The sequence below is a fragment of the Myodes glareolus genome, chromosome 1 (assembly GCF_982192425.1).
Source record: "Myodes glareolus chromosome 1, mMyoGla1.1, whole genome shotgun sequence".
In the NCBI taxonomy this organism is placed as follows: Eukaryota; Metazoa; Chordata; class Mammalia; order Rodentia; family Cricetidae; genus Myodes; species Myodes glareolus.
This window is the reverse complement of record NC_142026.1, coordinates 128,679,943-128,696,399: the sequence shown is the minus strand read 5'-3', so window position 1 is coordinate 128,696,399 and position 16,457 is coordinate 128,679,943. Positions and strand designations below refer to the sequence as shown.

The following is a 16,457-nucleotide window of genomic DNA, read 5'->3' as shown; positions in this document are numbered from 1 at the left end:
TAATATTTTATTAATGTCATTCCTATGTTAAACTTCACATGTTGAAACGGTACATTGCACACTCATCTTGGAAAGAAAATATCCATCAGCCTCTGGACACACCAGAGACTTCTTGCTCATAACAATGGAAAAAGGCATGGCTAGATTGTGTTCAATTATATTCTGCATAGTTTGGAAGCATATATTGTTCTAAAATGCTATCTAATTCTGTCCTACACAGACCATGCAGGGATGAGAAAACAATGACTAATAAGTTTCAGGAAATTTACAAGGAAAGAGATGTTTTTGACATGCTTTGACAATTACCAGTAGAGACACTATCTCTTCCAAAGCATCGACTACCTATCCTAGGACAGTGTTCTCACTCCCAACTCTGAACTCCTAACCTTTCTTCCCTAAGAACCCCTTCTCCATTTCCAAGGCCTTGGGACACCTCTTCTAGCACTAAGTTTAAATCTTGTGTAGTCTTTCATCTGCGACCTGCTGAATTCTTCATTAGGTTGTGGATACTGCATCTATTTGGATTCTGGTGGTGCTTTTATGGAATGCCATTTAATAACTATCTGCTGCATGGAAACAACAGAAAAAACATAAATTCTTTAGCTCAACCAATTAGTCTTTTCTGGGAAAGAGGATGTGAGGATCGTGAGCAGGGAGGTATTCACAGGTATGTGTGCTAAGAAGGGAGAAGGAAGTAGAAAGGAGAATTGGAACAGAGACAGTGGGGGCAAGGCTGGTCTGCAGCCACTCAGAGAGCACAGTGATGTATGTGCTGTAAATCAGAATAAAACCATCTCTATGGGGATTTCCCTGCACCACATAGCATTGGCAGATAGGAATGGCAAAGCAGAATCATTTTCAAATGTGTTACCTTATTGCTGACTCCAAGGTGTCAAGGGAGCAAATAACTATGAATTTCAATCACCTTACAAACTATAATTTATCTTCTATGGCATATAAGGAGAATATTTTGTACATCACTTAGTGAAATATGTAAAGAGATCTAGCCACATTTTAGATGACTGCATTTACATTTCATCCACACAGATCATATTTTTGAATGTCACCCAGCCACTCATCCATACATTCTTAAATAACTGATTTTATTCCATTTTGTTCACTCCTCACCTCCTCTTACATGATCTGAAACTGCTGAGTGCATCAGGTATGGATAATGATCATTTGGATAAAATTTAAAAATCCATTTACTCCTCAAAGCAAATAGAGAAAGTAAGTGCCTTTTACAAGGAGTGGTTGTCATTTAATAATTAAATTGTGTTTCCTGTTTCTTTATTTCTTAGCAATTGAAAAACAAAACCTGTTTATTTTCTCTAAGGGAGGGTGGACATGTGGGGGAAACTGTAGTTCTTCCTTCTCGCTGTGTTTGCCTTCCTCCAGCAATAAGCATCTTCTGCCTTTGACTGAGCCGGAGCTGCTCGCGAACTCATGCATGTTCCAGGATTAACATGGAAGAAGAAACAAGTTCTACAGAGTGGACCACAGATTATGAAATACACCTTTCTTGTGTATGCTATTTTTCCCTCAAAAGAAAAATTTGAGGCAAGTACCTATCAGTTTAGTCTGCAGGTTTGGTACTGCAATAGCATAGGATATGACCCAGAAGTGGTCTGCCTGTTTTTCAGAATATGCTTTTCTCTGAACGAGTGGGTGTCAGAGAATAGGTCTTTCATCTTGAAAGGGTCTAAAGGTGTCAACAGTAGTTTTCTACAAAGAAAGGGGAATTTAGGGAGGGTTAAAGCTAGAGACCATCACCAGAAGGCTTGTAAGGACAATGTAGGCAATAATTTTGAGGGCTGGTTAATGCCCTTTGAATATGTGCCCATTAAAGCCTGCCTATAATTTTTGTGGAAAATTATTGCCACTCATAAATGGAGCTTTCTAATGGATTGTTGATGAGCTTAGCCACTATACATGGGCACAAACCACTACTTTAATGGAAGTGGCCAATGCCATGGCCAGAAGAGAACCACTTAGTAGGGAAATTGGAAATTTAATTTCAATCAGATGAACAAAAAAGTGAAGAAGAATGCTCCAAGTGGTAGTATAAAAAAAAAGACCAGCGATTAAAACCATTTGGAGCCTTTGATTACCCTTCGGAGGCATTTGTTGCCATGGTTTTTAAAGGCTTCTGAAAAACCTTAGCTATGTCCACAAAAGCTGCCAAGAAACAGGACTCTATACTGATTTCATTTGTCAGAGGCATTTTATCTTAATTATCTCCAAGATAAAACTGTTTGGTCAAAGGGAAGAAAGAAAGAAAAAATGGAAATGGAGAATCAATGTCATCTCTCACAGGGAGGATATCTTCCTCCATCTTTCTCTAGAACCATATATGGGGCATGTGTATAGCACATGTCCGATGGTACAGTGTCACAATAAAGAGATAAAAACATCTCCAATCAATAATGTAGCCAGCTGTGATGGCACATGTTTGGGAGGTAAAGGCAGGAGGATCAGCAATTTGAACAATAGCCTGGCTGTATATGATGCTATCTACAACATAATGCTAATAAAATCAGTCACAAGAATTATTATACAGAACAAGGGTCTCGGGCCTTAAGTTTCATGCCTTATCTCTGTTTTTCTCTAATGGAAATCAAGAGCCAAACATCTAGTAACTTTATCAGGGCCTAAGGATAACACCTATCTTTGAGGAAAGTTCATTGTGAAGGTATTCACTTAAACGTGATGTGACAGCTCCCCTGGGCACAGACTCACACCCTCTGCCTTTGGCCTAAATAGTCTTGTGTCTCTACGGCACAGTATGCATGCTGCCACAAGATGAACAGTTCAGACAGAAGTCTAGCAAGTCAAAGGACTTTACAAGCTCTGGGCCACGAGTCCTGGGCCAAAGAACTCCTGCAATATAACCTACCTCCCCAAGCCACCAAAATCTTTGGCCTTTCTTTAGCATCATCAAAATGATCATACCGGCACCTGCACTTCACTGTTTGTACACTTTAGTGTAACATGAAGGGGCCTGCTTGTTGTTGTTGTCCTGCTCAGTTCCCCACAACTGGCAAGCCCCCAAAGGAAATCACACAGAGATCTCCATAAGTTATAAAACTGATTGGCCCATTAGCTCAGGCTACTTATAACTCTTGTAGCTTTTATTAACCCATTATTCTTATCTATGCTAGCCACATGGCTCAGTACCTTTCTTAGTGGGGCAGCTCACAGCTTGCTTCTTTGGTGATCTGGGCAGAACTACGGAAAGAGCTTCCTGCCTCCCAGAATACTCCTATTCTCATCGCCCCGCCTCTACTTCCTGTCTGGCTGACCCACCTATACCTCCTGCCTGGCCAATCAACATTTACTTAAAACATGATTGGCAGAATACAGACAATTCTCCCGCATCACTTTAATGTGTTGACAGCAGCATTTTTCTAACTGTAAAATCCTATTTGGTCCTGTTGTCCAGCAGGCTCTTGTGAACATACTTTTAGTAATGAAGTGTTCCCCCCCCCCCCAAGCTTTTAGTAAGAACCAAAAACCTCTTTTAATATGTTTTTCTGAGAATCACAAGGAAGATTTTGTAGTTTCAGCTATGATTTGGTTAACCATCTCCACAAAGGCACATGTATAAGAGGGTTAGCCTCAAGCCGATGGCACCATTGAGATGTGTTGGGGCACTCAAGAAATAGAAGCTAGCAGCAAATCTTTGAATCACTTGGGGTGTGTGGGGGATCTAGGACATGGGCCTGTTCTTTCTCTCTCTGTTCCAGCTGTGAATTGAATGGTCCTCTTCCACCATGCGCACTCCCAACACGACATGCTGGGTTTCTACAATCATCAAAGCAATGGGTCTCGAGGACCCCACACTGTAATCTCTGAAGCTGTAAGCCAAAACAAACCCTCCTCTATTTAAGTCCATTGTCCTGGTATTTTCTGAGTCATGGGAAAGCCAGTTGACAGTGACTTTTCCATCATTCCAAAAAACGTGTTATCTTCACAATGAAAGTCATTCTTTCCATCAACTTCCTTTAAAATCAGTCGAGGAAGTTACTGCAATCCCCACCCCTGGACTAGAGCAGAGTGTCTATTCTGCTTCATGGTGGAAGAATGATCCTCTCTGAATATCAAGCAATCATTTACTCTTAATTCAGCATGTCTAGAATTAAACCACGTTTCCCCCTCAGTTAATTGGCCTGACTCTTAATGTCCCCTGTTCACTCATTTCCCTTTAAACACAACTTATTCTTTTCACCATCATAAAATTCATGCTTGCTTATTTTAATATACTATATATCTTTCATTGTTTTAATATAATATCTATTCTTTCCATTCTATTCCCTTTTCCCGTTTTATAAACACCACATATCTTTGAGTGCCTGAGTGAGTTGAGTGCTAGCCTGCTCTGGATGCTCCCTCTCTCTTCTGCTCTCCCCTCCTCTCACCTCCTGTGCTTGCATCTGCCAGTTTAAACTTTAGCAGAGGCTATTGTGCCATACCAGTACCTTACAGGTAAAACTGACCGCTTTGTGTTACCCAGAGCAGCACAAGTGGATCTTAACCTTCCCTCTGTGCTTTCGTATGTTCGTGAGGTGACCCCTGCAATACAGTATCTTAATTTGGTCCCGTCCTCTGAGGAGCTCACAGTCAGAATGTGAAGAACACATGCATGAAAATGTATGCAATCCATCGAAACAGTGTCTTTTGGGACAGTGCCAATGGACAAAGAACAGCTGCACCTCCATGTGAGATGCATTTTGTGACCATCGTGTTTAACAAGTTTAAGGATTTTGACAGGTTAAGACTGGATAGGAATCAATAAAGAGATAGATAATCTAGCTTGTGCTGTATCAACCACATACAAGGACAAGTAGAGACTTCAGAACAACCTAGAAAGAAAAACTAGAAGAAGATGCACATTGGCAAATCCTCAAACTACTGTCTAAGGATTATACTGTGGGCCATGAAACTCATTAAGGGATTTTGTACAGAGGATTGACAAGATTAATGATTTTCTTTGAGAGTATTAATAGACAGGCAGTGTGCAGAATGGTTCATAGAAAAGAAAAGCAGACCAAACAAATGGTGTAGGAGAGAAAGAGACTGACATGCTGTGATTATTTCGGGCGAAGAAGCCAAGTTTGAATAATGGGGACTGGGTGGGTATGTGTTTAAACAATAGACTGGATAGAGCTACCCAAGAGTTCTGTGGGGAAACATTAGAGGTGCGGGTTATAAAGCACAACACTGGCTGGAGCTCCATCCTTTGAAGTCTGAGACAATGATGAAGGGCTAGACATGAACTTCATCATTTTTCCAGCCCATGTTCCAGAACTTTTCTTGCTCATAGCTGGGAGCATTGAAGAGCTGGTGGCATGAGGAATATCACCCAGGAGTGAATGGTCAGACTTAAGAGATATTCACCTAATCATGAAACACTAGGATTTAAATACGGAATAATTTATGCCTGCCATAACAAAGCACCACAAACGTGCGCCTTTAAATTCCGTCAATGCGATGCCTCAACGAGTTACAAGATGAAATCCTGAGACAAAGGTGTCAGCAGAGTCCAGCTTACTCTGCGTTCCTCTGCCTACCTTCTGGAGTTGGCCAATGATCTCTTTTGCTCTTGCTTTTATAGATATATCACTCCAATTTCCCTTTTCACTGTCATACTTGGCTGTCTCCAGATCCCCCTCTTTTTACAAGGATATAAGGCAAATTAAGCTAAAAGCCCCTACACTCAAGAATGACTTCAATTTATAGGTTGTGCTTGCCAAAATCTTAATTTCCAGATGTGTCACCTGCTGGTTAATGAAGGGTAGGGTATCAACATCTCTTTCTTAAGGACATAATTCAACCCATATTAGATAGGAATTAAATCCTGGGAAACTTGGGAGAAGAAGGAAGGAGAGACAGAAGCAGAGACCGGTACCGCATAGGGCCTGCTTACAGACCTAAAAATGGAAAATGGGTCAAAGACAATAAGCTAAGTCCTAAGTTCTTCCAAGCTGGCTTACTCAATTTCTTGATTTATGCTATTTCACACATCTAGAATTTGGTTCCAAAGTATTTTTCAGGATTTTTTTTATTTTTATCTTATGTGAATGAATGTTTTGCCTGTGTGTATGTATGTTTGCCATATTTGTTCATAGTACCTGCAGAGGCCAGAAGAGGGATTAATATCTCCTAGACCAAGAATGATAGGCAGCTGTGAGCCATCATGTGGTGCTGGGAACTGAACCTGGGTCCTCTGAAAGAACATAAAGCGCTCTTACCCATGAACCACTTCTCCAGTCCTTACTACAAAAATTTTTATTGCCTATAAGAAATCTTTGGTGTCTTTCCAAACACATCAAATGGGCCACTTTCATTAACACCTCCCTTGCCAAGCTAACGCAAGTGAAGTAGCTAGTCTGCATCTCAGCACATGGATGGCAGAGAGAGAGAATCCACAGAAGAAACTAACTAGCCAGACTAGCCAAAACAGAGAAATCCAGATTCAGGAAGACCTTCCCTCCAAACGCAATGTGAGGAGTGATTGAGGAGGAGCCCAATGTCTACCTGGAACCTACACACACACACACATACTTGTGTGTGTACACCATATATATAAAGGAGGAGCTGGTCAAGAAAATGCCTGGGTAATCTAAACAAAGAGAGCAAGAAAACTACATCCACTCAGGTCCTGAAGATGGAATAGTTCGTCATATTGAGAAAAGAGAAAAAAAAGTCTAAAGCAGCTGAATGGCAGTAATTTGTACAATTTCGTGTGTGTGTGTGTGTGTGTGTGTGTGTGTGTGTGTGTATGTGTGAGTGTGTGTAACATGAACGCAGATGTCCAGAGAAGTCAGAAGAGGGTGTTGGATCCCCAGAGGTAGAGTTGCAGGTAGTTGTGAGATGTCTGGTGTGGGTTCTGGGAGCCAAACTGGGTCCTCTGGAAGAGCGGTAAGCATGCTTGATCACTGAGTCGCTGCTTCACACTCGATAAAGGAAGTTTTCATCTAAGGACACTGGGAGTTTTAAGCTCAAAATCACATGATTTAACTAACAATGTAATAGATCTCTCTTGCTGCTATATGAAAGCCAGAGTGTAAAGGGTCATGTGTGGAAGGTGAAGAACAAAGATTTAATATTCCCTCTACATTGGCAGAATTTTGTACAAATCTCTAAAATATGCCAGAAATAAAATAATCCTGCAAAGAAATAGGTCTCTCCACTCCTAACCCAAACACAGATGACCATGGCCACCTAGATGACTCTCCACTCCCAGCCCTAACCGATGTGAACATGGTCCCTCTTGAGTGGACAGAGGCGAGCCCCCAAGACTGAAGAAACAGATCTATACAAGCACACAGATCCTCCTGCGTGAGCCTGAGGTTCTTAAACGATTTACTTTTATTTGATGTGCATTGGTGCCTGCATGTAAGTCTGTGTCACGGTGCCATATTCTCTGGAACTGAAGTTATAGACAGTTGTGAACTGATGTGCGGGTGCTGGGAGTTGAACCAGGGTTCAAAACTGGAAACCAAGTCTCTCAACCACTGAACCATCTCTCCAACCCCAAACTTGAAGATCTTAAGTAGATGTTTCTCTGCCACAGCTGTTGCAGGAGCTATCCAGGGTGCTGGATGGTTTCACATTGAAGCTTTCTAAAGTCCAGGTATCTCTCTCCAGGTTGTCCTCCCTGGATTTAAGGCCCCCAGTGCGTTAAACATTAATCAGACACCATCGTGAAACCATTCCCCCCTTGTCCCAGCTACTTGTGTGCTTACACATGCCTTCATCATGTGTGTCTGATTTGATATTGAGCAACTTCTCCACACAACCATCAGAGTGTGGTGATTGCAAAGATCAATGGTATATAGGCATGTCCACTGTGCCCTGTTGTTCTGGAATTACAATGGAAGAGGAGTGGTGGGTTGATAGAATGTTTCCCCCTTACAATAAAATCTCGGGTAAAACCTGTTGGCTGAAGCTATAACCTGATTGGGTGGCTCAGTCTACAGTCTCTGTGTAAAGAGACAATTCTAAGTCTTCAAGGATTAATAAGTTAACAAAATATCCAGCTTCATCTCCCTGACTTAAATGGGACCCTTTATTTTGCTTCTTTTCCAAAAAAATACATCCAACTGAGGCCATTACTCAGTTCCTTAAGTAATCAAGTCTGTGCATTAAGCAGGGGAAGAAAATGTGTATGCTTTCAAGTCCAACACTGCCTCTTCAACCAAAACACATGGAGAGAGAGAACAAACTGAGGTACACAGCTCCCCAGCTCTCTCCTTAAGTGACAAGGAAAACAAGCAGAGCCTCGCTTCTTCAGGTCTTCCACCCCTGAGTCAGACCCTTCACGACCCTTTAATGTGTCTGAGGGTCACTGTGATGTACAAACAACCACAGGAGTTCAGGGAACTTTCCGTTCCCCATTATCAAGACTCAGACAAGCAAACAGGACTGCAAACCTGCTGCTCTTGCCTGGCCTCTTCTTTCACAGAGCTGGGAACAGATGAAGCATGAGGAAACACTACCAAGATGGCCAAGAAACCAAGCGCTGCTCCTTGACACAGCCTCAGATTAAACGCACAGGCTCGGGGAACATCCTGATTTCCAATGACAGCGTTGTTAATTGTTATTCGCATAACCACATTCTGTAGTTTTTCTGGATCTCAATCACAGGCTCACCCAGATGAGTAAACAAACACTTACTCTTGCCTCCCTTTGCTTTGCTCTCTTGATGCTTTTCTTCGGGCTTAATTTGAATCAATAAGACTCTCAGAGAGTCTTATCATTCTTTGGGACTGAGTGAAGTGTGGATTCCTATGAGAGTCAGTATCCACCGCTACCTCAGCATTTGTCACACTGTAATTTAATTATTGGGGATTTTTTTATTCATTTCTGACCTATTTTATAAGCTCAGTGCGAGTAGGGACCAGTTCTTCTCCTGTCTTCATGTCCCCAGGTCTACACACTGTGCTTTGTCTAGAACGAGAATCCAATAAATGCATGACCTTAAGAAACACAGTGACTTTACCCATTTTTACGTCCCATGCTATGTCTAAAGCTTGGCCATGTTTCTAAGCTTCTTTCAGAGTTTTGGACTCAATAATTATTCTGCTCTGGAAACCTTCTGTAGGACCACAGCGTAATGCATAAGAAGTCTTCGAAACCAGTTTTTAAAAAAATGCTCCTTCATGTGATACAATTTTTCTGAAATCCTGTTTAGTCTGTTATAGTAAATGGAGATAAGATATATATATTTTGACTATCAAAAGTAAGTGAAATTTTGATAATATATCTGAACTTGAGATAATGCTGTGCTAATAAAATGTTTACATTTTCTTCTGTGTTTACATAAGTATATATTTCTTTTTTATATTGTTTTCTGCCCTAATGCCTTAATGCTTAAAGTCAATACGAATCTTGGTGGTATTTTATTTAGCACGCTCCTAATGAAATACATATATTATGAAGACAACATTCCTAGTGTTTCTTTCAATCGCAGCAACTTCAGACGTACAGCCAGCAATCACCTCTCTAATTGCATGCATTCGTTTTCGCCATCCATGTCCAGTCGCCGCTCTATCCACACCCAGCCACTCTCTGTACAATGAAAGTAAGCTGTCTCTAATTTCCCAAAGAAATTCTAACTCTTTGGAGACTGTTAATTGTGTCTTACACATCTTTTAACTTCCCCCTAGAACGTCCAGACAAGTATAGACTAAGTTCCTATAAAATAGGAATAATCATAACTTTAGGTTTACAATCTTCCTTCCTAAGGACCTCCTTTCTTACATAATAGCACTTGAATTATATAAGTACAAATGAACATTAAATCATGGATCACAACACTCTAGCCCACAGGCCGGATCCGGTCAGTTACCCACATTTATAGTTACTTGGGTGTGTAGCCACCGCCACTTATTTGCAAATTGTCCCACAAAGCCACTCCTGTTTCTTCTCACTTTTCTCCCTAAAGCAGTATGGTCTGCAAAAGCCAAAATGATTGCTATTTCGACCTTTTAAGTAAAAATCTTTGTGACTACTGCCCTAAATAATGTTTGCTGATGAAGAATTCAGCTTCACTAAATGATTTATTCAGCTGCATAGCTGAGCATATCCACTAATCATACCTTTTTCATGTGTGTGTGTGTGTGTGTTCATGGGGGTGTACGTGTAAAGGTCTAAAGTTGATGTCAAGTGTCTTCATCAATCAATTTCCACTTTATTTGTTTCTTGAGGCAAGGTCTTCCCTCGAAGCCAGAGTCTACCAATTATAATTGATCTGTCCATCCAGTTTGCCCAGGTACCCCCATCCCTGCCTCCTTCAGGCTGGAATTATAGGCAGAGGCTGTAGGTGCCTGGCTTTTTACTTAAGTTCTGGGAACCCAAACTCCAACCTTCACTTTTCTGACAAATGCTTCACTACTGAGCAATTTCCCTAGAGTCCAAAACCTGTTTTTAAACACATAAATTTTCTCCTTTGAGTTTTTGTGTGTAATAATATTATTGGTGAAAATAATGAGAATTTGGATTTTGTGAAATAAAATAAAAAGTAAAACCACAAATTCAGATGTCTGTCAAAGGCCTATAATGTTTATACTAACCTAAATCCCGATTTAGATTTATTTTTCTAAATTAAAATGGTACCAGCTATTAAAATTAATGGTCTATATGTGATACATTCAAACACAGAGATATATACAAAGAGTTGCTATAGAGAATATCATTAATTTTTGTAGGAACACAGACAAAAGAATCCAAGTCTCACAGCAGAATTGTAAAAGATGTTGAAAGCAATAAGTGTCAAGGAAAATGCTTTTAAAATGGACCACCTTGACCTCGCAGGCTACTCTATTAAGATATGAACAGCTTTTTAAAATGTTCTTCTAGCTGTGGAGGAGAGATAAATGTGTGTACCATCCCTCGGTCATTGCCCCATATCAGAGCAGTGAAGAGCCACAGCAGAAAGATCCTGAGACGCTCTTCTTGGGTCAGCGTCTATTCATCTAGCAGGTTCTGGCTCTCAATGAGTCCCCTAAGTCTGCATTTCCGTAGAAGAAATCACAGAAGCAGCCTTTGTATTTCTCTACTGAGGTTCACTGAGTTCTAAAGGTAACAGAGTCAGAAGAGAAAAAAACAACACCCCACAGCTAAAACAAAACAGGAATTCAGTAAGCTCAAAGCACCAACAAGGTCTCTGTCCCTGTCAAGAGGGCATCGGCACACATACCCTCAGTAGTCAAAATGACTGGACATTTTCCATTTGTAATCTGTATGATGTAACAGTACTGGCATTTCTGAAATAATAGTGGCATATAGCTGATGACATATCAGAAAAGCTGCACTTGGTGAGCCACATACAAAAAAGGATTGAGGCAGACAAGAGAATGAAATGGTACAGCTGGTTCTTAGTAACTACATGGTACCAATGGCCTGTCCCTCTTATAAGTCTGCTCATGCTAGCCAAAAGGTCATGTCATCCATTGAGTCAAGAAAGACGTAAGAGGGGAAAAGAACTATTTGAATCAGAATCAGTCTGGAGCAAATATCAGAACAGAATATTTACCTGGACAAGGCCAGGGATGATTACATGCAGACAATAAGGCCACACGACATCGTAGAAGCTTAGTTGCCAACAGAATAAGAATGTACATCTGCCATCCCTGAATCAAGCCGGAGATAGTTCTCTGTGCACCAGAGATCCAGCTACTAATTCTTCGGGTGGAATTTCTCAAAGCTGTCTGCATCTTGCCAAGAGGAAGCCGAAATTCTCAGCTACAGCTTTGCTGGCACACCCATTTCTCCTGGGAGTCTATCTCTCCTCCAGGTTTCTACCAAGGATAACAGAGGAACTTCCTAGATAGTCATGTGTTGTACAAATGGCTTTGTCCAAAGGCCTTGTCTTCCTTTCTTGTTCTCCTCTGCTTTTAGGGCTATGAATAGAGTAATTTTTGGACAGCACACTATTACCTTGAATACTTCTCTTGAAGAAAGCTTTGCATCCTTCGCAGGACCAGACCCCGTAATGGTAGCCAGAGGCATAGTCATTGCAGACGGCGCAGTAGCGAGTCTCCTTGGCAGACTCCATGGCCATGTTTCCTTTTTCACCATTACTGGACAGTCTCTCTCGGCCACTCTGGCGTCGATTATCAGAATTGGACCTGGGGGTAGAAAGAGAGAAGACACAGGGAATCTATTAGCATTTGAGAAGCATGCTTTACATTTTCCTCTAAAGAGTAAGAGACCTGGGGGTTGTAGCAGACCCACTTAATTCTGACATTTTGAAATAATGATTCATAATATACGCTGATCTTTCATTGTCTCTTGTGGACTCCTGTAGCGAAAGGTATTTGCCTGTTATATTAACCTTAAAGAAAAATCATTTTTCACAAACTTAAGAAATGGATTGCAAACCCCAGAACAGATTAGCCATAAAGCAACAAAATGGAATTAGCAGGTTTCTAGCAAGCTTCATTTTCTCAGAGATTTCACAATTGATTCAGAACCAAGAGAGACCAATCTCATTTCCATTCTAGGCCAACGAAGGGTCTTTAGGAAAGGGACACAAAGCCTAAAGCAGCTGGAGAATTTGGAACTCAGATGAAATCATGACCTGTAGAGACGACACATAGAAAACAATAACAATTCAAATTCTTCTGTTGCCTTTGACATAATCAGTCTGTTTTCGGGTAACCCTGAGTGACCATTTTTACAGCTTGATGCTGCGATTTGAAGATCAAGGTTTCCATATTCAGACACGTGGAGTAGGAAGAGCTGAGGAACACAAATGGTTACCCCAACCTTTAAAGCCTTCGTGGAATGAGTAAATCCCAAGAATGAGGTTGAAAAGGCACAATAAGAAATCTGAGATCTGGAGGAACCAAGAAAATGGGGAAGAAAAAAAAGATTTAAGAACACTTTACAAAATGGGTTTGTCTTCAATTCTGTCAAATAGGACAGAGAAATCCAACAAGAGACTGCTAATGTGAATTTGGCTTGAGCAAAGGACTTTCAAGGGAGGGCAGAGCTACCTTAAACCCCGTAGTGGAAGAGCAGATGGAGTGAGGAGGTGAGGGTGAAGGAAGGATGATTTTGTTTTGGTGTGTGTGTGTGTGTGTGTGTGTATGTGTATGTGTGTGAGAGTCTGATCTTATATGAAGACTGGGATAGAGAAAACTAAAGTATAGTTAACAAACCTAAGACTCCCAAAAGGATCTTCAGAATGAAAGAGACTAGCAAAGACCTCATACAAGCTGAAGGGAACAGTCCCTAGCCGAGAAGGAACACACGAAATCAAGAAGAGTAAGTTTGCACTTCTCATCTGACCCTGAAAATGGCTGACACTACTTTGACCCAAGACATTTAAGACATGTTCAGACAAATAAAGATGCTATAGGAGAATTGGATGTGAAGAGCCAACGAACGTGGAGAAAGAGTTCCCAGGACATTTTGGTTAAGGAAGCTCCTGCTTCGTGCTTCATATCCCTACCACATCCCAAACAGTGAGGCCTCATGGACTCTCATTGGTCCTCCCCTCATAACCCTGGCCTTCCTTTCAGCTCAGATTTCATAACCCTCCCCTGCCCTTCTTCCTCATTAATATTGTACACAATATTTTAATGGTTCATAAACTACATAGCCCATAAAGCTCACAAAACATCAACTCCTTGGTTTGAGTACAGCTGAGTTGGGCAACTTTTTCCACTCTAAATAACTTAGCTCTGAGGTTGGGAGCCTCAAATAGGATTTCTTTACTTTTTAATGATCCTTAGAGAGCACTGACTCGAAGCTTCCAATTCTTGTTCATATTCTGTTACCCATCCTTTCCATTTTATCATTATGCTGAACTCCCCTATCAGTCTCCAATATTTGTGCTGTTTCTTTGCCAACGCCTTCTGCATGATTCAAGCAGAAGAAAGCCGCTGTGAATGTTTAAGTAGACAAGCTCAATACGTTGGGTGACAGGAGAAGCTGATGAACAATTATAAACTGGGCAAACCGTGTCTTTTTAAGATATATTTATTGTTATTGTTAATTGGGTGTGTTTGTGTGTGCACACACATACATACATGTAAATGAAGGTAAGCATGGAGGTGTCCATGGAGGCCAGGAGCATGAGATCCTCCTGGAACCTGAGTTACAGGCTTTTGTGAGCTGCCCAGTATGAGTACTGGGAATCAGACTCCAGTCCTCTGCATAATCAGTCTGTGATTTTAACTGATAAACCATCTCTCTCGATCCAAATTTAGTGTCTCATACTTTATTAATTGTTGGCCTCTAGTTCCATGTCCATCATGCAGTAGACACTCAATACAAGTTTGTTGATTGACCAGATGAATGAATAGTACACATTGGAAAGAGATCAATATCCTCCCAACCACCTATATAGATAGCAAAGTAGATCAACATCCTCCCAACCACCTATATAGACAGCAAAATAGAGTTGACCCCTGAGCAACGAGTGTTCAGGATGCACAGGTTTGTTTACAAGTAACTGAAAAAAAAAACCTGGAGCCTAGGAATGTAGGAGAAATTGAGAAAAAAAAGTTAATATGTTGCAAAGTCACAAAATATATGGAGAGACAATAATTTAATTAACTGCAATATGATATACAAAACTCTCAAAGAACATCAAAGTGAACCAAAAGTTAAACACAAATGAAGACCCTACACGGCACCATCTAAAGCCGAGAGACCCGCTCACAAGGACAATGCTGTAGCGCCAGTCCACAGCTGCAGAAAACTAACTGTGATAATACTGTAAACTATGGCAGCCCCAAGTTCCTCCTATCGTTGTTGCCCTTAAGGATGGGTTGAACGTAAAGAAAAACAAAGCATTCCTGAGCAGTTCATCCTCCATTGAATTGTCTTGCCATAAAAAGTGAGGTCTCCAGGTTGAGTCTCTTCCTCTGTGCATTATAGAAACGATAGACAGAACAGGATGCTGGGCTGCATGCATTACCGGTGAGGTTTCCTGTCCATGGCAAGCTCTCAGCACTTGGATCTTGGAAGCCAGAGGTTAATACAGGGAGTTTGATGGCAGTGAGAACAGAGTGAAGTTCAAGGAGGGCTGAGAAGATCCAGACCTGTGGCTGTCACATGTCACCAGATCACCATCACCACGTCAGGAGAGTGGGTCACGGACACAGCAACACAGCTGTCACCACGGACAGTGGCACAGGACCAGCAAAAGTGGCAGGTGTCCCTTGTAACACTAACAGCAGGTATGCGGAGGGTCAAGGTCATCACAGTGCCCCTTGCAACAGTAGCAAGGATATCAGGGATCAAGGTTATCACAATCCGGCTTTGGGTTTTATCAAAGTGGTTCAGTGTAAAAAACAGTGTGTTCACGCTGTTGGCATACTCCTCCTAATGGCAACGTGCCCTCTAACTGAAGCATTTCCTTCTGGAGGGAAAGGGACTCATGAGCCTCAGGTGGTAAACAAAATGTCATATGTCTGGGTGGCACTCCCAAGACCTAGTCCAGCAAGGTCCATCCTACCACAGAGCTAGGCTTGCACCTGCCTGCAGGCAGACACACCACAGATCTGGGACAATGTTTTCAACCCTCCTGGGGAAATGAAATAAAGAATGTTGAAACCCAGGGTAGCCCGGCGAGACAATATGTATAAAGCTACAGGGGCCCTTCTCACTGGCACCAAGGAAGAAGGGGAAACTTCCTTGTAAAACTCTGGATAAGACTTAAGGGCGATAGCACTGTCCTCATCCTGGTACCACGCATTCACCCATAAAACAAGAGAGTGAATTGACAAAAGCAGGGGATCCAGGAGATCAGAATCCATCCAACCTGAGGCTGCATAAGGCAGGGAAGAACCCACCAATCTCCATCAACAACTAGCAGGAAGGAACACGAAAGAAATTACAATCCATGCAACAGGCAATAGACAAAAAACCACAGTTGGGACCTTAAGAGGTTGCTTTGAGTCTGTGAGCCAGATAGCATTGTCGTCCACATCACCTATACTGCACAGAGCCTTGTTATTTTCATCTAGAGACAAGCTTTCGGTGTGATAACACATGTTTGCTTTTTAAACCTAGTCTCTCTCTCTCTCTCTCTCTCTCTCTCTCTCTCTCTCTCTTTCTCTCTCTCTCTCTCTCTCTCAACAAAGTCAACAAACCACAAGCCCTTGTTAGTAAAAGGTTTTAATTTTTTAGGAAACAGAAAGAAAAAAAAAACCATGGAGGGTGAAGGGCTTGGGAAGAGGTTCTGCTTCCAACACCCACACAGCTGAAAGAACAACTGCCCTGCATTTATTTATTTCTGGCTACAGGAAAATGCACATAACAGAAGCTACAGTGTTAAGCATTTCAAGTGTCAAGTGGTGTTAAGTATATCCATGTTGATGTACAATCTATCTTTAGATTTTTTTATCTCCTAACACTAAATCATATACATTAAACAATAACGCTTCCATGGGCTACTCTCAGCCATTCTTCTACCTTCTGATTCAGTGGATTCCATG

The 16,457-nt window shown here is 41.5% G+C and overlaps 1 protein-coding gene across 4 annotated transcripts in view; it reads right to left on the bottom strand.

Annotated features, from left to right (window-relative positions):
• Esr1 (estrogen receptor 1) overlaps positions 1 to 16,457 on the bottom strand; it is a 367,895-nt gene that overhangs the window by 213,364 nt on the left and 138,074 nt on the right. For all 4 annotated transcript variants that reach the window (XM_048419867.3, XM_048419877.3, XM_048419859.3 and 1 more), the window contains one exon: positions 11,944 to 12,134. In XM_048419867.3, the coding sequence (XP_048275824.1) occupies positions 11,944 to 12,134 (191 nt within the window). The remainder of the gene's footprint in view (positions 1 to 11,943; positions 12,135 to 16,457) is intronic.